Source organism: Syngnathoides biaculeatus, chromosome 17 (genome assembly GCF_019802595.1).
Source record: "Syngnathoides biaculeatus isolate LvHL_M chromosome 17, ASM1980259v1, whole genome shotgun sequence".
Classification (NCBI taxonomy): domain Eukaryota; kingdom Metazoa; phylum Chordata; class Actinopteri; order Syngnathiformes; family Syngnathidae; genus Syngnathoides; species Syngnathoides biaculeatus.
The window spans coordinates 8,006,100-8,027,619 of record NC_084656.1 but is presented as its reverse complement, the minus strand read 5'-3'; the positions used below and the strand labels follow the sequence as shown (position 1 = coordinate 8,027,619).

At 45.6% G+C, this 21,520-nt stretch overlaps 6 protein-coding genes across 6 annotated transcripts; 3 read left to right on the top strand and 3 right to left on the bottom strand.

Annotated features, from left to right (window-relative positions):
* Window positions 1–505: 505 nt before the first annotated feature.
* On the bottom strand, window positions 506–2,981 carry LOC133490608 (histone H4-like). Its single transcript, XM_061800880.1, is given in 2 exon segments — window positions 506–2,938; window positions 2,940–2,981. Coding segments are annotated over 2 exon segments (312 nt in total). The 5' UTR covers window positions 2,973–2,981; the 3' UTR covers window positions 506–2,659.
* Window positions 2,982–3,134: 153 nt separating this feature from the next.
* LOC133490594 (histone H1-like) lies at window positions 3,135–5,424 on the top strand. Its single transcript, XM_061800864.1, has 2 exons — window positions 3,135–3,207; window positions 4,499–5,424. The coding sequence occupies exon 2, from the start codon at window positions 4,504–4,506 to the stop codon at window positions 5,140–5,142; it is 639 nt and encodes a 212-aa protein (XP_061656848.1). The 5' UTR covers window positions 3,135–3,207; window positions 4,499–4,503; the 3' UTR covers window positions 5,143–5,424.
* Window positions 5,425–6,020: 596 nt separating this feature from the next.
* Window positions 6,021–6,744, bottom strand: LOC133490599 (histone H2A). The gene has a single exon (XM_061800870.1). The coding sequence runs from the start codon at window positions 6,602–6,604 to the stop codon at window positions 6,218–6,220; it is 387 nt and encodes a 128-aa protein (XP_061656854.1). The 5' UTR covers window positions 6,605–6,744; the 3' UTR covers window positions 6,021–6,217.
* Window positions 6,745–6,807: 63 nt separating this feature from the next.
* Window positions 6,808–8,483, top strand: LOC133490595 (histone H3). Its single transcript, XM_061800865.1, has one exon. It carries the CDS (start codon window positions 6,962–6,964, stop codon window positions 7,370–7,372), a length of 411 nt encoding a protein of 136 aa, XP_061656849.1. The 5' UTR covers window positions 6,808–6,961; the 3' UTR covers window positions 7,373–8,483.
* On the top strand, window positions 8,481–8,936 carry LOC133491128 (histone H2A-like; the record flags this gene model as incomplete). Its single annotated transcript, XM_061802029.1, has 1 exon — window positions 8,481–8,936. A coding segment is annotated over one exon (405 nt), but the record flags the coding sequence as incomplete, so codon positions are not given.
* Window positions 8,937–9,114: 178 nt separating this feature from the next.
* On the bottom strand, window positions 9,115–10,097 carry LOC133490603 (histone H2B-like). Its single transcript, XM_061800874.1, has one exon. It carries the CDS (start codon window positions 10,045–10,047, stop codon window positions 9,673–9,675), a length of 375 nt encoding a protein of 124 aa, XP_061656858.1. The 5' UTR covers window positions 10,048–10,097; the 3' UTR covers window positions 9,115–9,672.
* Between the last annotated feature and the right edge of the window lie 11,423 nt (window positions 10,098–21,520).

The following is a 21,520-nucleotide window of genomic DNA, read 5'->3' as shown; positions in this document are numbered from 1 at the left end:
CTGGAAGACGGAGGCACCTGAGACAGCAGTTCTCACAGCTGTGTATGGAAGTATTCCTGTCTTCTCGATCAACCAAGCCAATCACGGCTGTGTATGGAGGCATTCCTGCGTCTTCCCGATCAACCGATACTGCTATTTCTTCATCAGATGAGGTATAAATCAGAGAAATCAGCGCTGGGCATAAATTGTGTCCCATGTAATCGAGCCTTTGTTGCGGCACGGTACACGTCACATCCACGCACGTATGTCATGTGACACGTCACATCCGCACACGTAGGTCATGTGACTCGCAAAAATGGCAGCGCCCCTGAAAATTTGTAATTGTCGATAAAAATCTTCTCAAAACACCATCACATTGTCAAAATCAGGGATGAGAATGACTAATTTGGAAAAGCACTGAAAATGTCTGCCTTCGGTAACGCATGCATGGAAAGGTTTCAAAGGGGAGCGCACCCCACTTTGGCCACGGATTTTTCTTTTTTATAAGACACACTGTTAAATCGTGACCTCTGGTTACTTTAACAGTGAATACAGGGCAATCATGACATTTTTAAAACTTAAAATATGAGTCCAAACAACCAAAATAATTTTGCCAAACTTCAGACAAAAATGTAGACAATGAAATTTATATAAAACAGGCTACAAGTTATACTTCAGAAATAAGTACACAATTTGTTGATCTATATAGCTTTGTGTTTCCTAGTTTGGATATGCTCCTGGATGATTTTCACTCCTACCGGAACACAGAGTGCACAGCTCTTTGCCGTGAATGTCCACCTTGTGTGTGTGCTCGGTTAGACATTGATACAGTTTTCGTTCCTATCTGCACGGTTACACTTTTTTCAAGCCATGCTCATCTGAAACAGGTTTTTGTACCCCGCGGTTTTTAATCAATTTCCCTGGCACAATCTTCATCTTTTCGTTCCTAGACTTTCGCCATACTGGCAAACGTGCAGACCGCTTAATAACATATGCGTACGTATGTCTGTAATTTATTGCTATGCCGTAGTAAACAGAATGTTTCTCTAAGAAATGTTAACATCAGAGTGGAAAATACCAATGAAATACTGCTGGAAATTGGAATGTTGTGATTATTGTAAACACCAAATTTAATACAAACAGATAGCAATGCTGTAAACTGCTAGCAATGCTGTTTTCCACTATCACAGCTGTGACTAATTTCACGAGTGTTGCCGGTAGATGCTGGCGGCTGGTCTTGATCACATCCTCGCCTCAAGCCGTACCCACCCCAAACCCCAAATGTTCTCAACAGAATGACACGTTTCACAAAAATGACAATTTCAGCTGAAAAAAACCCTCAGAATTCCGCAAATCCGCGGAAAATTCTCATCCCTGCAAAATAGAGTACATATTACATGACCTATTGGGTACATTGTTAATGCAAACCATTGGATTTCCTCTTTAAGTAAAAAAACAGCAAATTGAGCATTACCACGGTACTTTATTAAATAGAGACGAAAGTGGACTTGTGAAAATTCCTGAAAATACAAATGTGAGCACTAGAGGGGCCCAGGGTCTTGTTTACTTAACGTTTATTAAATAAACACGTAAATTAATCTCAAGACCACACAAAATAAGCGACGTCTTGAGAATGCGAAGGGAGAAACGTTACTGTTACTAGTGTTAGTGCCTCAACATGGCTCAGGACTATTTTACTTTTATTGCACTTTTCATTGCTTGCTTAAATATGACCTTATACAATTAAACAACAGATAAAGTGTTGTCCATTTGCTAATCAGACAAGGATGTCTTGTGGAGCCGGTGGTTGTCCTTGATCTTTGTACGCAGACTACCGGCTGGTGACATCCTCCTCTCCAAGGTGTTGCCGTGGAGATGAATGACACCAGATAAGGAGCGGAAAGTTACCATCCCCGCCCAGGACCAGACTGCGGGGGGGGGGGGGGGGGGGGGGCAGGAACCTTTACCATGGACCCATACATATAAAAACCTTGTGTTACCGGGCAGCTCTTGTCTTCTTCTTTGGCTATCCTGCCAGAAGACACACGTCTCGTGTGCGGCAGATACCTAGATAAGACCGGGACGTCTGTATTGCACATTCCGTTGTAATAAATCCATTTGCTGTTAACTTTTTCAGATCATTGGTCATATCTTCCTCGATTACGGAACACAAGTAGGGTCCAAACTCGCAAATCCCTCCACTACGCTCGTGAAAGCAAAACAACGAACTCAAACGCACGTTTGTTCAATGTTAACTAATATCCGGAATTATTTTCGGCAAATTTTCAATTTTCCGGAAAATTTAAAAATCTGGAGGACTTTCAGCAGTGAATTAAATAGAGTATTTACTATATCCATTTTCTGAGCGACTCATTCTCACAAGGTTTTCAAGAGTACTGGAGCCCTCCCCAGCTATCTTCAGACATGAAGCAGTCACACCCAGAACTCGTATTAAGTCGTACATCTTATAGTGATTATAAGTGTACCACTACTTGGCAGAGGCTGGACTCATCTCAAGTAGACTTGTTTTATGATACTCAATGAATGATCATGCAACAATATCACGTGAACGTGACAAATGGTGCGCAGTCGATATGGTTACGGACTAGTAACTCTCATGGAATCAGTGAGTGGCCCTTAAAAGGGCCTTTTATTCTGATGTTAATGGGTCAAAGTTAGTTTAGCCGCCGAATCCGTACAACGTACGTCCTTGCCTCTTGAGAGCGTAGACTACATCCATCGCAGTGACGGTTTTTCGCTTGGCGTGCTCGGTGTAGGTGACGGCGTCGCGGATGACATTCTCGAGAAAGACCTTGAGGACCCCGCGAGTTTCTTCATAGATGAGACCCGAGATTCTCTTAACTCCGCCGCGGCGAGCCAGGCGACGAATTGCAGGCTTTGTGATACCCTGGATGTTATCACGGAGTACTTTACGGTGTCGCTTCGCACCGCCTTTTCCCCAAACCTTTGCCTCCTTTGCCTCTTCCGGACATCACGTCAACGGTTAAGCTGTGGAAAAATGGTCAACAGCATCCTGGACGGCCATTCTTATATCAAAATTGCGGACCTGAACGAGGAGGGTTGACCGGCGCGTGTGTACGCATGTGCGCGGGTGTCTGTGCTTGAGCATATGGAAGAGGTGGGTTGGGTTGGGACGGAACGTCACCCAGTATCCTCCGCCCCCACATGAACCAGGCCAACGGTCCCCCTCAGCTCATCTGCTTTGTTGTAAGCCTGATACTGACTGTTTTTACCATTTCAAATACTGTTGGAGTTTTGGTCGTTTAGTTTATTCAAACAAGAGAACGTAGAATCCATTTTTCTAGTTAAGTGCAAATGGTAGAGGTACAGTATAGGTTTCTTGACTGACCATCACACATCAACACAGGAGTGCACATACAAATTTTGTTCAATGGAGCGCCATCCCCCCCCCCATTTTTTTTTCCCAACCACTGACCTCACTGGCACGGGTGAATGCGATTCTAGGATGTATTACTAATTATTAGAGTGCTGCTTTATTAATAAATGTAGGCTACAATAATAATAATCTTGATAATTTTTTCTTTATAGATATTCATATTGTCCAACTTACTATATGCCTAACCTAAATAAATAGGTCGAGCACAATAAATATGATCTGAAAAAGGTTTGTGGTCCGACCATACTTGTACAGAACGAAAAGTACAATAATTGGAATTTTCCAAAACCTCCATGATATTCAGATTGTTCACACACGCACGCACAGGCTTTGATATCCATGGTAATATTTACTTGTTTTTTATGCGAAAACTTGACATCTGACAATGTTAAGAAGAGCAATTTACAAATATTATACCCAAAATTAATTAAAGCCTAGTTGGACATGTACTATGTTATTTATCCGTACTGTATTTATACATCAGCTATATGTGTAAATTCTTTATAATGATAGAAATTTCATGACTCCGAAATGCAGGTACTATTATTATTGCAGTCTAAAGACATGGGGAGTGTTGTCAGATCCCGACTGACACACGTCAAAGTTCTCAATCATGACATGTGTTTGCTGCCCTCAGAAAACGTTGCCTTGTTCCAAAATGATCCCCAATACAACATTTTTTAGACATGACGTTCATTGATGAACATGTTATTTCACATGTGAAACAGGTTTCGTCAAATATTTAGTAATTCTAAACCTTTTTATTCCAAAGATGAGTGAGAATATTCGCAGAGTAGCGTTGTTCACGGCGGTGAAGAGGTGACGTTTGGAACCTCTGCTAAGAAACGGAAGTTCTATAAGTCGTTTCAACAGCCTCAATGTGGAGAGACACAAGTGTCCAATCTACTGAAATAGTTTTCGTTTATTTAAATTTATGTCATTGTTATTTTTCACCACTTGAAGTGTGCGTAGAAAACACAAATGAGGAGTTTGCCAGCGCGCCGTCGTGCAACCTGCCTGATTGACTCTCCACGGTTCTCATGGTGCGTTTAAGTCCAGCCTCTTGCTTAGGAAACGCAATGGTCAATCGATCGTTTGCAGGCATTATGGCAGAAGTAGCTCCAGCTCCGGCTCCAGCCTCTCCGGCTAAAGCAACCAAGAAGAAGGCTTCAAAGACCGCGAAGAAGAAGAAGACCGGACCCAGCCTCGGCGAGCTCATCGTCAAGGCTGTGGCCGCGTCCAAGGAGCGCAATGGTGTCTCTTTGGCGGCCCTCAAGAAGTCTTTGGTGGCCTTTGGTTACGACGTGGACAAGAACAAGTCCCGCGTCAGAACCGCAGTTGTGGGCTTGGTCACCAAGGGCACTCTCGTCCAGACCAAGGGCACCGGCGCTTCTGGCTCCTTCAAGATGAACAAGAAGGCTGAGGGGAAAGCGAAAGCGCCCGCCAAGGCTGCAGCCAAGAAGACTCCCAGCAAGGCCAAGAAGCCCGTCGTCAAAAAGGTGGCAGCGAGCAAGAAGCCCAAAAGAGCCGCGGCCAAGAAGACGAGCGCCAAAAAGGCCAGCAAGAAACCCGCCAAGGCTGCGACGCCTAAGAAAGCAGTCAAGAAGGCCACCAAGAGCCCCAAAAAGGCAGCGATGGCCAAAAAAGTGCCCGAGGCCAAGAAGACTTCTACTGCCAAGAAGAGTCCAGCAAAGAGGGTGGCCAAGCCCAAAAGTGTCAAAAAGGCAGCACCGAAGAAGAAGTGATTCATTACTTCTCTCTACAAAAGGCTCTTTTTAGAGCCACCACACTCTTCCCCAAAACAGCAGTTAATCCGTCGTAAATTTCATTTCAATCAGTCCCATGAACATGCGTTAAATATGCCATAAGAAACTTCTAACACTGCGTTCCAAACTTCCATAAGTATTGTCAGGTGTGTTTTAATCATTTTACCCTAAAATTGCAAGCCTCACATATAATCTATCTTTACCCAATTGGCGGTGTGTAAATTCCAGTCTTATGTTGCTCCAGGTCTGACTAGTTTGTAAATTTGGGATCACGTCGTTTTGGATTTAAAAAAAAAAATTCTGTTTATATTTGTGTGGTAGTGAAATTGTGTGGGTTTTTTTTTAAAGCTCCTTACACTCAGTTAAATACGTTTTACTGTATATTTTGATTTTTATAGTTTACAGCAAAAAAAAAAAACTCAAATTCACCATCTCTTGAAACTGGATTTCCATAAGAAAATATGGAAATTTGCCAGTAATCTACCTTTGGAGAAAGATTTTCCCAAAGTTTCATGAATTTATGTAATGTATGAATATTGACAAACGAACAAACCATGTTATTTGAGTTGTATATATATATACGGCCACACCTCTAGAACGTATGGCTCGATACTGAGTTTGCATTCGCAATTTAGACTTTTTAATTTTCTTATATTGTAAAGTATGGTACTTAAAAAAAAAAAAAAAATACCGTCACCACAAATTGCGATGGTTGTATAGTACAGGTTCATTGTATCACTGGCCCGGTATTGACCTGGTACCGAATCACTAAGAAAAACGGGCAGTATTGCACACCAGTTTTTGAATACAATAAAAGGACATTCAGACGTTTTATTTTCAGTATCAAAGATGACTTTTTGCTAGCATGTGCCTTTATTAACTTGCCCGAACGGTGGCGTGCATTTGGGCATGTTTATTAATTACACAAATTGCTGTGAAAATGTCATTATTCAATCTACTAATATGGACAATTCTGGGAATTAAATGCTCTAACGGGAAAGTGCGTGGCTCTTAAAAGAGCCGTTTTGGGGCAAATGGTGGTCTAGTAGTCGACTTATTTGGATTTGGCTGCCTTCTCGGTCTTCTTAGGCAGAAGCACGGCCTGGATGTTTGGCAACACGCCGCCCTGAGCGATGGTCACTCCGCCCAGGAGTTTGTTGAGCTCCTCGTCGTTGCGGACCGCCAGCTGCAAGTGGCGAGGGATGATTCTGGTCTTCTTGTTGTCGCGGGCTGCGTTTCCAGCCAATTCCAGGATCTCAGCGGTCAAGTACTCGAGCACGGCCGCCAAGTACACGGGGGCACCAGCACCGACACGCTGGGCGTAGTTGCCTTTACGCAGCAGCCTGTGGACACGGCCTACCGGGAACTGCAGTCCGGCACGAGAGGAACGAGTCTTAGCCTTCGCTCTCGCTTTGCCACCGGTCTTGCCTCTGCCGCTCATCTTGATTCCTCTTTCTGGAGTGCTGCCTCGAAGGAAGTGTAGCCCTCGGCGCTCAAAGTCCTGCTTTAATAGCCGCAGAATGCGCGGGACGCTCAACTCAGACCAACCAGGAAAGAGGCTTTAAACGCCGATGGGGTCTTTGCACTTTGGGGGTCTGTTTGAACCCAATGTCCCCCAATCGGCAGTGAGCCTTGTGGCGGGAGGTCAGTAATCTGGGCGGGGCTGACCTCCGTCAAAGGCCGCGCACCAATCAGGAATCGCCGGTCAGTGGGGGCGTCACTCGTGCGTGGCCTAACCAAGCGGTTAAAAGCAGCCGGGGGTCTGTTTCGTGTATCCTGTTTCCTTTGCCGCGCAAAGATGGCTAGAACTAAGCAGACCGCCCGTAAATCCACTGGAGGTAAAGCTCCTAGGAAGCAACTTGCCACCAAGGCAGCCCGCAAGAGCGCCCCGGCCACCGGCGGTGTCAAGAAGCCTCACCGATACAGGCCCGGTACCGTGGCTCTCCGTGAGATCCGCCGTTACCAGAAGTCTACCGAGCTGCTCATCCGCAAGCTGCCCTTCCAGCGGCTGGTGAGGGAGATTGCGCAAGATTTCAAGACCGATCTGCGTTTCCAGAGTTCGGCCGTTATGGCTCTGCAGGAAGCCAGTGAGGCTTACTTGGTCGGCCTGTTTGAGGACACCAACCTGTGCGCCATCCACGCCAAGAGGGTCACAATCATGCCAAAAGACATCCAGCTGGCACGTCGCATCCGAGGAGAGAGAGCATAAGCTCTTTTTCTTTCGCACCACAACGGCTCTTTTAAGAGCCAGCTCACTTTGATCTAAATGATGTCTTCCATCATGACCTAAAATGTATCATACGTTTATTTAGAGAAGGGGCCATATATTTTAGCATACCCAAACAGACTGGGATTACAAGTGAAACTAGTTTGCTCTCTTAATCGCCTATAAAATTGTGTGCCTATCAGGAATAGTTTCCTATAAACTGTCTACTGCAGGTTTCAAACATGCGGCCCGCGATATATTTTGCGCCCCAGCCTCCTTAATATGAAAGTATAATGGTAGCGCGGCGCTTGTTTTTTTTTTTTATTTTTTTTTTTTTTATTTTTTTTTTATTAAATGGATGGCACTTTTACAATGGTGTGTGTGTGTGTGTGTGTGTTGAGCAGACCAATCAAGTTGGGGTAGATTTCTATCGGGCGTGTGACAGCGACCGGGCTTGATACAAGCAGAGACTTTTTGATGAATGCTTTTTTAGAAGTTTTATAAACACCAGCGCCCTTAATTTTATGTGTTTAAAAAAGATGTTTGAGAAGATAGGATTGCTTTTAATTTCTAATTTTAAATCCACATAAATCCATGCGGGCTGAGGCTGCAGCCCCAAGTTAGTTTGATTCCCTCTCGTCTACTGGTTCTTTGTTCTTCGCAGTACTCAAAATCAATGTCGTAGTAGCGCTGCACCGACTGCCGGAGATAAGTTCCTTATTACATACTTTGCCATTAAATTCTGAGTCTGAAAAGAATTGTAATTAAAGACTGAGCCATTGAGAGGACCATGCTTAGACCTTTGGGGCGGAAATAATATCGCAATATATTTTTCATCTCTCTCTCTCTCTCTCTCTCTCTCTCTCTCTCTCTCTCTCTCATTTTAGCGGTCAATGATCCACAACATATAGCCGGTACTCTTAAATAATAAATACAAGACTATCATCGCTTGATAGGATAATGTGGGATATATTTTTTTTTTTTTTTCAAGGCTAGTGATCGGATCATCGTCTTGATTGGACAACCGTTTCTCCGCTTCAGCTAGCCAATCAATGACTCGAAGCTGTAAAGGTAAATACCCTACCTCAACGGCTTGGGCTAAAAATCTATACTACAAAGTCGTGCCATAAAGTCTGGAAGAGGTAAGACTGGCGGCAAAGCCAGAGCAAAGGCCAAGACTCGCTCCTCCCGTGCCGGACTGCAGTTCCCAGTCGGCCGCGTCCACAGAGTCCTGCGGAAGGGCAATTACAGCGAGCGTGTTGGAGCCGGTGCCCCCGTCTACTTGGCGGCCGTGCTCGAATATCTGACCGCTGAGATCCTGGAATTGGCTGGAAACGCAGCCCGCGACAACAAGAAGACCAGAATCATCCCTCGTCACTTGCAGCTGGCGGTCCGCAACGACGAGGAGCTCAACAAACTCCTGGGCGGAGTGACCATCGCCCAGGGCGGCGTGTTGCCCAACATCCAAGCTGTACTTCTTCCGAAGAAGACAGAGAAGGCAGTTAAATCCAAATAAATGTTGGCTAATTGATCGCAGTAACCCTACAACGGCTCTTTTAAGAGCCACGCATTCATTTCATAAAGAGTTTCCGATAGAAGGTATATCTCATTGTTTATTTGCAGCTTTGTGATCAGTTTGTTTATTTTTTGGACGGCACTGTTCAAAATCAGCAGAGTGTTGCTCTCAAATCTGTAGACCGGTGTTCGAATCCCGGTCCCGTCTGTGTGAGGTTTGCATGTTCACGGGGACGTTCATGCGTGGGGTTTCTTTCCTCCTACATCCCAAAAACAATGGATTCACTCGAGACTAATTTGCCCTCAGGTTTATTGGGAGTTTCCATGATATAATACTGCGGGTATATGATACTGCGATTAGGTGGCACCCAGTTCAGGGTGTACCCTGCCTCCTGTCCGTTGACAGCTGGGATAGGCTCCGGTATTCCCGCGACCCAACTCTCGTGAGGAAAAGCAGGCGAGAATAGGGTTAGGTGGATGATTTCATTCAAAACACTAGAAAGTGTGTAAATGAATATATGCAGAAGACGCACCCTATCGAAGTTACATCTATCGTAACCAATTACGTTTTGTGCTATGCTAAATGTGTTTTTTCCATTTTCTAAAATTTAATTGGGAGGCTAGCATTTTTCAAGACGTTTTGTTTACTAAGTGACTGCTAATTCGGGAGAATACAATCTTAAACCGGGGCTTGTAGTAATTTATCTTTGAAATCAGACGTCAAGTGCTCTTCTGAGAATTTCGTGTGGCTCTTAAAAGAGCCGTTTTTGTGTTTTGATTGAAGAGGTCTACTTGGAGCTGGTGTACTTGGTGACGGCTTTGGTGCCCTCGGACACGGCGTGCTTGGCCAGCTCACCGGGCAACAAGAGACGCACGGCGGTCTGGATCTCCCTGGACGTGATGGTGGAGCGCTTGTTGTAGTGAGCCAGACGAGACGCCTCAACCGCAATGCGTTCGAAGATGTCGTTGACGAACGAGTTCATGATGCTCATGGCCTTGGACGAGATGCCGGTGTCGGGGTGCACTTGCTTGAGCACCTTGTACACGTAGATGGCGTAGCTCTCCTTCCTGCTCCTCTTTCTTTTTTTGCCTGACTTGCTAGCACTCTTGGCGACAGCTTTCTTGGCGCCCTTCTTGGGCGCGCTCTTGGCGGGTTCAGGCATAATAACCAGCTGCAGGTGTCTGGATAGTGTATGCTATTCGGAGATCAAAACCAAGGTCCTTATAGGGGGCTCTTGCTGCAAAGGCTGCGCTAGCGCTGCTTTCTGATTGGGTGACAACACCTCATGCTCCAGGAGGCTCATAAATCTCCTGTCAAAACTTCTGGCGAGGCTCAATCGGACCTGAAAGAGCACAGTTAGTGTATTCTGGCCAACTCCACTTTGGCAGCTGTCTTATTATTCTTACCGTGAGATGAGTGAAAATGGAGGAGCTGACTCACTGTCCTGTCCCCCCCCCCCCCAATCATCATAGTTAATGAGTGAGAGTTTGAGTAAAACCAGGGTTCATTTATTTAAATATTGGTATTTGTACTGAAAAAAATCAGAGTGGCTCCATCACTATGTGGGATTTATTCCTGATTGAGAACAATTTCAGCAACGAATATTTGTATGCGTCCAGACTTTTCTACGCTTTCAAACTCTTCTGTGTAAATCTCGACGATTTACTCACCAGATACATGTGTATATGCAGTTTTCCAAGACAAGCGGGAGCGGGTTAACAGTCCAATTTCTTATCGGCAAAAACATTGACTTCGGCATTAAATATGGGTCCTCTATGCCAAGTGTCTCTCATTTTTCCATGTACCTTCATTTATTATCACCTTCTAAATGTTTAACGGTATCAGACAAAACGCTGGGTGTTGTGCTATAAGATGTATTTTCGTGCCATCTCCAACCGACTTAGCATTGAAGAATGCTTTGCTAGACCATCAATATGGCCAGTCACGTGACTTTGGCTCTATTGCTGCCACTCGCTTTCCCCTTAAATCTCTCTGTGACAGACAGTTTATTAGTTTTTTTTTTTTTAATACGCATTGTTCTCAAATGAGCAGCACGGTGGAGCAGCTGGTAAAGAGTTGGCCTCACAGTTCTGAGAACCTGGTTTGATCCTGGCCCCACCAGTGTGGGGTTTACCTGTTCTCCCCGTGCCTCCGTGGGGTTTCTCCGAGCACTCCGGTTTCCACCCACATCCCAAAAAATGCAACTTTAATTGGACAGTCCAAATTTCCCCTCGGTGTGATTGAGAGTGCGACTGTTGTCAGTCTACATGTGCCCTGTGATTGACTGGCAACGAGTTCAGGCTATATCCCCCCTCCTGCCCGTTGACAGCTGGGATAGGCTCCAGCACTCCCCGCGACCCTCGTGAGGATAAGCGGTAAAGAAAATAGATGTTCTCAAATAAATTGACTTTGCATTATAAATACTTATTGATAATTTGAGATTGAGAAAAATAATTCCTACCTGAAGTGAAGTGCTTGCTGCACAGGCGTGTGTATTTGGTTGGGCACCATCCATCACGTTTAATTGCTAAAATCCATCGATTTTCTCATCTTTTCGGCTGGTATTCTATAGAATGATCTATTTGAAGAGCCGTCTTGTCTATTGTGACAACCAACAGTACAATAGGTCTCGGAAATTGTGAAATATCTGCTCCAGTCCAATGACTTCCTATAGACTGTTTTCAACCACGTGACCTCATCTGATGGATGTTGGATGGATTCCCTATCACTTTTGCATACAAACCTGAGTTACATAAATGTTTGTACGACTGTTATAAGTGAGGCATGATGGCTAAAAAGACTGGAAATTTATCCGGGCTCATTAGATGTTGTTTCAAGAAACCGTTTGGACAAGAAGTGTGCTTTGATCGACAATATCAACCCATATGCGTTGGAGAAACACAAAACACAAGAATTTCATTATTTCTCTTTTCTCAGGCCATGTTATGTGACGTCGGACGAAAACAGTTCATTGCAGAGTAGCTTTTTTTGACCGACGATAGTATGGCGCCGTGAACGGTGACGTCACATGCACGATCTCTATACAACGGGGGTGATCAATGTGTCCATCGTGATCGACCAGTCAATCGCGAGGCAGTTTTGATCGATCCCGTGAAAAAAACCGTCAGCCTGACGTCTTTTTTTTATTTTTTTTTATAAACATTTTGGCAGCACACGGAACCTTCTCTAACGACGACCCACTGCACGGCCACACACACTTCTTCCTAGTTTACCTTGCACTGTTCTTAAACGGGTACACTGATAATTACAAATTTTACAGTCCTTATGAAGCCTATCAATGTGGTTTATAATGAAAGCGTGCTTATGCACCACCCACCACCTTTTTTTTTTTAACATAAAGATGCCTCTGACGGCAATCATTGTTGGCGAGCTCACATAAGTGGGGAGAAATGAAAAAAAAAAAATAAACCTGCAGACAAGCTGATTGTGAAAACATGGAACTCACTTCCCTTCACATACCACACACTGCGGCATGTGAGTATTGCTGTACTGACAATGTTTGGTTCTACCTATGCATGTGAAAAGTCTTTCTCACATTAAAAAAAAACCAAAAAAACATTAAGACCAACCTACGTTCATGATGGACTCTCAAAGGTTGCATGAAGTTTAATTCAATGACGTACACTATGAAACAAACGACAAAGCCATCAGCAAAAAAGTCACATTAATGGTAAGAAGTACTTTTGTCATCATTGGTTAGCAACAGCATAATTTTATTTAAATGAATTTAGACACTTATTGAACTCTTAAAGTGTTGGTCTTAAATAAAATGCAAAAATACACTTGTATTTAGTTTTAAAAATATTGTATGGCTCTTTTGGAATTACATTTTAAAATATTTGTCGTTTATGGATCTCTCAGCCTAAAAGGTTCCCGACCCCAGTATGTAAAGTTTACATACATGGCTAAGATTCACTCTGAATTTCACTTTCTTACAATGATATGGAAAACTCGCAACAGTAGTGAGCCAGAGAGTGTAGGAAATTATTCATAGCATGGATTTCCCAAACATTTTTTGGCATGTCCCCCTTCTGTAGATGAAATATTCAGGCCACCCCCCCAGCCTTCCTCCCTCACGTTTCCAACGAACTGAACCAAGGACCAAGGTTTTGAAAACCTTTTCAAAGGGACTGAAGGGAATGAAAAAGAATGGACGGTCCGGGATCTTTGACGGAGAGTGGGTGACACTCACTGGCGTTTAAGAGTCACTGCAATCTTTTGTCAGTTCTGTTTTTTTTTTTATTTTTACCGTGGTCAGTGTCTGTTTTGATATTTTATGAATTTTGGACGAATGTTCTAAGTGTATCTCATGATACCGATGTTACTAATAACTGTCTTTCAGATCTGTTGCATTATATTAACCAAATAAGTTGTGTTTATGTAAAATAAAAAAAAAAACATGGAAATGCTACATAATAAACAAGTGTTCCTAGCCACCAAAGAAAGTGGAAACAGTAATTTCATACAATAACCATGGCGTGTGTGTGACAATGCAAAAAATGGAATTCATTTATTTCCACTAATTTTAGACTAGAAATTATTCTATGGTTAAATTCAATGAGAGATGGCACGGTAGAGCAGCTGGAAAGCATTGGCCTCACAGTTCTGAGTTCCTGGGTTCAATCCTGGCCCCACCTGTGGGGAGTTTGCATGTTCCCCCTGTGTCTGTGTGGGTCTCCTCCGGGCACTCTGGTTTCCTCCCACATCCCAAAAACATGCAACATTAATTGGACTCTCCAAATTGCCCCTTGGTGTGATGGTGAGTGGGGCTGTTTGCCTCATTGTCCCCTGTGATTGGTTGCCAATCAGTTCAGGGTATACCCTGCCTCCTGCCCGTTGATAGCTGGGATAGGCACCAGCAACCCTTGTGAGGATAAGCAGCAAAGAAAATGGATGAATTCAATGACAGGCGTATTCTTTCTTCCTGTTTTCCTGAAGAGTGACTCGTAGCTAGACCCCCCCCCCGCCACCCCCAACTGTCCACCATGAGGTGCGGTACCTTATTGGTTGGGTACACTTTGCTGATTAGCAAGCACAAATAGATGCATAATTGGGAAATACTGTACTAACAGTCAGAAATTCCCCACCCATCGCTCCCTTCACATCCTCATTTCACCCTTAGATCCACAGTTCAGCCTTCTATACGAATGTTTATCTGTACGTATTTGTAATAAACTCCATCTTCATTGTTCTCTGTAGTTCAATCAAATTTTCTATAGAGTTCCACTTGCTCTTAGTTCCTTTGTGATTTGGAGTGAAATAGTAAAACCACTGTAACTGAAAACTTTTGTTTTCATCCATAGCAGCCTTCTAGATAACAGGTTGATCAGCTTTTTTGTCACTTTTTCCAATATTGACCAATATAAAAAGAGACATGATGTATTATAAAAGACTAAGATAGTTTGATTTTAATGTTAAATGTACGTCGAATTACAATAAAAGTAAATGCAGGGGTTCACTTTCCGAGTATTTATTTCCAAAATCCACGACATTTATTCAAAACCAAGATGTTCAACATTGTTTCACCAAACCCGCAACTACGGTGAGAGTAAACGCAAGAGAATAGTTGAATGGAGGAATAGATGCACGGATGGATTGATTTTCTCTGTGCAGATCTATATTGTGATCCATTCAAGACGATTACAACCTACCTGCCTCATATTATCCACCACCTTTTATCTCAAATTAGTGTCCACATCAATGCATATACCATTACACCACCTGGGCTGCCTGTGTGATGCTTGCTTATTCTCTCTGTTCTTGCGGAACCTCTTCCCAGGTACTCCAGGTAACATGAAAGACTAAATTGCCCGTAGATGTGAACGTGAGTGCAAAATATTTGTTTATATGTGCCCTGTGATTGGTTTGTGATCAGTTCAGGATGAGTACTTTTACCACCTCTGGCTCCACAAGGGTGGTTCTGTTCTCCTGAGATTAATCAGGCAGTTCTATGTTGACTGTCAAGTTGGATCTGTCTATTGACACCTACAATGCCTATGCAGTTTTTGTTATAGGAAAGAACAGTATGTTTATTCCTGGAGGTTCTGGTGTCCCAAAAATTCCCAAACAGTGCATGAAAAAGAGTCCTGTAGCTGAGTGAGTGCATTCTCAGGCCATGTTGTAATTGTCTTTGTTTGTGGCCATGTTTGTTTTAGTAGGGGGGTGTATGTGGGGGTAAGGGAAACGCAAACATGATCCGATCCAGAAAGATGGGGGGGAGGGGGCTGGCCCTGTATGTTGAATGTTAGACTAGACATGGTCCAGGGTGTAATCTCCTCTGGTGGGACACTTCATATACTGGATAAATTTGGGGAGAACAGTACATACAGAACAGAACCTTTGATGGAAATCACCAGCAACAATAAATACTCCGTCGGGGTGGGCGAGTTGCTGTTTGTTTACAGTCACGAGCAGATGGCTAACTGCTGTGCTAACGTTAGCACCTGGTGGGATATAGAAAACTACAACAATGACTACCATTAGCGCCCCTCTGTAGATAAGAGGGTCTGCACAAGACTGCAAGAACCTCTAAATCAGGAGAGCAGTGGGTGTCGATTATCCTGCTGTTCGAACACCAGTGGTTGTGCACATAGATGCAAAGCCCCCCTCCTCTTTGAGTGTTTTACGTTTAACAATAGCCTCTGTAATCTAGCACCTGTACTGTATTTTGTAACTGTAGTAACTTTCACATTATGAGATTGAGAAGAGACTTGCCGCCACTTTCTCAATTTTATACATATAAAAAGAGACAAGGCCCCCTTTTGAGACAAAATTAGTCTAACATTAAACATATATCGGATTGCTTGAACACAGATGTTCATCTTTGACAAATGAATTTCTGTGCTAAATTGTATTGGTTTGGTAAACAAGGGGTAGTGAGTTCGTATCCTACTGGGGGCTCCACTCCCCGTGTGGGGTTGCGTCACAAAGGGCATCCGGCGTAAAAAACTGTGCCAAACAAATATGAGCGTTCATCTGAGATGTCACGCTGTGGCGACCTCTAATGAGACAAGCTGAAAGAAACGTACTCATTTTAGCCAACATCAATATAAGATAACCCCGTATGTGATGCAGTCATTGTGTCGACGAACAGGAAGCAGTGAAGCCACTGAGAGTAAAGTAGGGGAGAAGCAGTAACGAGAGTTGGCCCACTCAACCAGTTTATTCTTCCAAACATGTGGAAAGATTGGATTGAGACACAACGCAAAGCCAAAGCAGTGGTAAGAAAAAACAGAGAAAATTAAAATTAATATTGTAAACACAAAACTATGGTGAGTGAGCAAAGCCAAAGATGGTGAGTATGAGTCGATCACATCATGAATGACAATGTAACAGCACATTTTTACCTTTCTACCATATCTTCTCCACGCCCCCAACCCCACCCACCAAAACTGTGCGTAAGATCGTCTAAAGGAGAAGCGGGGCAGGGGGCATTGTTAAGACAGGATACATCATAACACAGCATAAAATCTTGATTAATACATCTGAGGCCAAAGCACTAAAGGCACAAACAAAAACTTATTCTTCTGGGCACTCAAGTATTTGTAATTTGGACAGAAACTAATATATTTAACTTGTGCCAAATATGTGCAAATTGGATTCAAAATAGTCAAGAACTGAGACCCCTCTCTTAGCTTGCAGATGCTGGGTGTGTCGCTGAGAGCTATAAAAATCATACCTCTTCTCAATGAAATTCACGTACCACCTACTTTATCTCACAGCTCCATTCCAGCCACTGAATTATTAAACTTTTCAATGGGATGAATAGAAACAGGCTCTGAGCCGACATAATGACTCTACACTGCAGGACAAGTTTCCCCCCTTTCAAATTCAGTGGACAACGCACATCTGTAGCCACAGGATGGTGCACCATCAGCAGCCAAAGCAGCACCACGCTCTCTGCTCCTACTTAGTGATTTTTAAAGGAGGGAAGCCGGTTATGAAAATAACGGCACTGCACTGTTTGCTGGATCTTTCTAGCCTCTGGCAATGGGCCGTGGGGCATTGGATGCTGTCGGTTTTACCTTTGCCGTGCAACACAACGTGCTTGAGTGCCAGACGGCAGGACACAGTGCCCAAATAAAACAAAAGACACTACGTTTCAGTATATTGGTTGTACTGGGGGAAGTTGTTCATGAACAACAAAGTCCAATTCCACCGAATGGCACTGCTTAGAATAAAGGAGAATTATTGTTATTGGTGTTAATGTTATGAAAGATATTGTGATTTTTCTGTGTAAAACATGTCCATATAGGTGTATACTTTCAATGGGGTCTTTCACACAGCGATACAGTACATCCGGGAAGTATTGTATTTAGTACATATTTTACAGCCATGGAAAGGTTATAAGATGTGAACTTGGATTACATTAATGAGTCACATGGGATGTGTTTTGGCAGATTGTGGCTTGAGGGAGATGAATAGATTCCTTTTATATGCCTATAAAATTACCAAACTATTTGAAAATTATGCCAAAATAAAGGGAAGCTGCAGGAGTATAATATATTGTGCTTGCTTATAAGCAATCACACTCATGTTATTGTAATGTTTTTACTGTAGTACTTTGAAGGACAGAGATTGGAAGACTTTGCAAAAAAGGATGGAAATAGCTATAGTAAACAGTTTTTAAGTGTCGCTAGCTACCTGTAATTAAACTTGTCAATTTGTCAAGTGTGTGGGAAACTGTGGCAGGTGTAGGTATTACGGTCATTCTCAGGCAGCAAGTCAACATCATGGATGATGATGCAGCTCCAGTCTTCCTGTCGGAGATCCTCCTGCACGCCAACATTCAGAAGCTTAGCTCGGTTAAAATGACCATTCACCCACTGCAAGACATGATAAACGTAGGATATTTTCAGCATACGACTGATGGACAAAGGTGGAAGCAACACAGTGTGCACGAAAATCTGTGGCGCTGTAGAATCCTGCAAAGCAGACACTTCAACTGTTTCATCACTCATATTACATGTCTATCTTTCTGTATTTTTCGACATACACATTGTTGAATGGATTTAGCATGTCACAACACCACCAACAATGGAACACTTCAGAGTAATACATATAATTACAGTGTTGAACTGGATCTACCAGATGCTATAGTTATATATCTATATCTTATGTAAATGCTGCAAGAAAATAAGCAAGCAAGGTGCGTTCTCAAATACAGGTAGCCATTGTTATGTCAGTTCAAAGTTGCACAAAATAACATTCAATATACAGTTCAGTACTATATGGCAGTTTGGTCTACCCAAATGAGGAGGGATGATAAAACGATTTTAATTTGACTTTTTGCATCAATGAATTATTCGCCACACCTGCTGAACTATGTAAATGCCATAGTTGATCTGTTGCCGCTGGAGGAATGGATGGAGGTGATAGAGGAGAGCAAGAAGGTGTGTCTCCTGGTTCCGGTATGGTATCACAATGGAAGTGCGAAGGTGAGCGTCAAATTCTGGTGGACGGTAGCACCACTAATGCATTCCTCTTTATGATCTCTTTTATTGTCAGAGGTGAGGATAGATGGACAAACACCGGCCCAACTGTGGGCAAAATAAATGTTCCCAAATGTCACACTATCCTTCCAACTATGATGATTAACAATTTTACCTTTATTTGCTTCCTCACCCAGCAGTGGGGACACAATCTGGCACTCACACAGTTTTGGTTCCTTTCCAGGAATTTCACTACTAAAGTTATGAGGTGGTGCTCTAATATGACTGAGGTTGGTGTAGACGTCTTGGGGCCTTAAGTAATCAATCTTTTGCTCTGTGGTTAGAACCAGGACAGACAGCAAGCCTCTGAAGACCAAGAGGTAGAATGGGAGCACAATGGCGACCTGGAAACCCACCAGCAAGGCCAGTGTGCACCGGGGGTTCAGAGAGCACCTGTAGCATGCCTCAGCAACGTGTGGAGATTCAACACATAATAGCAGGATACAGTAGGTGTATGTTCTGGGAGTTGGAGTCGAGCAAGGAGAGGAAGAGGAGGGAGGAGGTTAAGGCGTAGCTCTGGCGGAAGGGTCATATGTCCCCCAGGATGCTGAACACAGAGATAGATGGTTGTCTTGATGAAGCTCATCTTGACTGCCGTGACTTCCAGGACTCACTAAAACAAACATAAGAAACCACGCATCACTACCCACCTCTGGCTGACAGTATCCATTGTACACGCTGGAGTGGTCGCTAGTTAGTTACAGGCCACAGTGTAGAGTAAACAAACAACCATTCACAGTCACATTCATACCTAGTGAATGGACAACTTAAGCGTGGGCGGGGCTGTCGATTGGCTGGGGTTATGGCCCCGTCACACCATGACGTTCTGGCCAGCGTCCTATAGCGTTTGAAGAAACGTCCATGGTCGCCGGGATAGCCCCAGAGTGTCATGATCCTGCCGCTTCAGCACAAGCTGTGCGGGTGCCCGCGCGGCTGCGCTAATTGGGAGGCACACACCTGCGCCTCATGCGGGCTGATCATCCCCTGTATATATAGGACCCGGTGACGACTGGTCCTCCGCCAGTTCGTTGTTTATGTCCCGTTCCAGCACTCTCGTATTCCTGATTGATCCTGTGTGTACCGACCTTCGTCCGTTCTCAGACCAACCTTGTAAGCCTGACTCCTTGATACTTCTGCCTGCGTTGATTGTTTCCCCGTGTACCGACTCCTGCCTGTCCGCTCATCTGTTCTCTTCGCCCGACGTCACCACTACCGCTGCTGCACCGGACTGCCTGCTCGATCCCCGACCCCTGCATACAATAAACGTGTCTCTTCTTGAACTACCTTGCGTCTTCCGAGTTCCTGCATTTGGGTCCTACTCTCGTTTCCGATGGGACGTGACAGAACGAACTGGCCAATACAGGACCCAGCAGGAAAGACCTGGCGTCGCCGGGAACGACGTAAGGTAGACCGTCTGCCGGAGGACCAAGCCTGTCCGATCCGGGTAGGCTCTCTGATGTCCTCTGCTCCCGTGTCTTACGCTCCGCCAGCGAGGTATGAATACGTCCCGAACACGACCCGTCCGGCTCCTCATATTCTTCTGGACTCTGACTTTTCGGAATATGAGGAGGACCACGATTTGTTTGACCGGCTGCCTGAGTACGACTCCGACGACTTTGAGTTTGAATCTCTTTGCCCGGCTTTTCATCCCAGTCAGTTTGCTCCGCCTCCCCGCGTTTCCAGCACCCGAGCGACTTCGCCCTGTAGATCAAAGTACACCTATCGGTACGAGGGAACCCGCTTGGCCAACTACCCGGGACCTCCGCGTGGCGGCCAGAGGAGACGCCCCGGCCGGGCGCTCCCTGGTGTCTCTCGCTGCGCGGCAACGAAGACACCGTCCTCCCACTCCTCGCCGGTAACGGTGAGACCGGCAGACCCGCAGCTGGTGGCGAAGCTTCCAGCCCAGAGGGAGGAGGTGCCGCCAAATCACGAGGCGTTCCACCGCGAAATGTGGGCAGAGATAGAGCGGCAGAGCGCCGAATTGGCGGCTCTCACGGCCCAGGTCCGGGAAGGATTGGCGAACCAGCCGAGCTACGCTGACGTCACAACGGCGACGGACTCGCTGCTGATGCAGGCTCACGTGGCAGTTGGAACTGACCCGCTTCCGAGACACGCCCACGTGTCAGTTTCGACTGACTCTCCGCCTGCTCAAGTTCACGTTGCCGTGGAAACCGACCCGCCCCCTTGCCAAGTGCACGCCACAGTGGGAACAGACTCGCCACCTCGCCATTCCCACGTCGAGGTTTTGGCGGTTCCGAGCAGTGCTCACGCGGCAGTTGGAACTGACCCGCTCCCGAGACACGCCCACGTGTCAGTTTCGACTGACTCTCCGCCTACTCAGGTTCACGTTGCCCTGGAAACGGATTCGCCACCGCGCCACGCCCATGTTGCTGTTTCAACGGATGCACTGCAAGCTCACGTGGCAGTGGGGACCGACCCGATGCCGCCTCACGCTGCTGTCCATGAGGTGGCGACGTCTCCACAGCCGCTTCTCGTCCGTGCTCTGGAGTGGCAGTGGCGACCGGCCCGCGGACGCTCCACACTCCTGCTCTGTCGGCGACTGGCCCGCGGACGCTCCCCGTTCCTGCTCTGTCGGCGACCGGCCCGTGGTCGCTCCCCGTTCCTGCTCTGTCGGCGACGGGCACGCCCTCACGTTCCTGTCCCGAGGGGTTCGACAGTTCCCCAGCCGCCTCACGCTCCCGTCCAGGAGGAGGTGGAGTTGGTGATGCTGCTGCCGCCTTCTCAGGTTCCTGTCCAGGAGGCGGCGACGGGGTCGCTGCCTTCTCAGGTTCCTGTCCAGGAGGCGGCGACGGGGTCGCTGCCTTCTCACGTTCCTGTCCACGAGGCGGCGACGGGGTCGCTGCCTTCTCACGTTCTGTCCGGAGGCGGCGACGGGGTCGCTGCCTTCTCACGTTGCTGTCCAGGAGGGGGCGTACTCTGGCGCCGCCTTCTCAAGTTGCTGTCCAGGAGGGGGCGGTACTGGCGCCGCCTTCTCAAGTTGCTGTCCAGGAGGGGGCGGTACTGGCGCCGCCTTCTCAAGTTGCTGTCCAGGAGGGGGCGGTACTGGCGCCGCCTTCTCAAGTTGCTGTCCAGGAGGGGGCGGTACTGGCGCCGCCTTCTCAA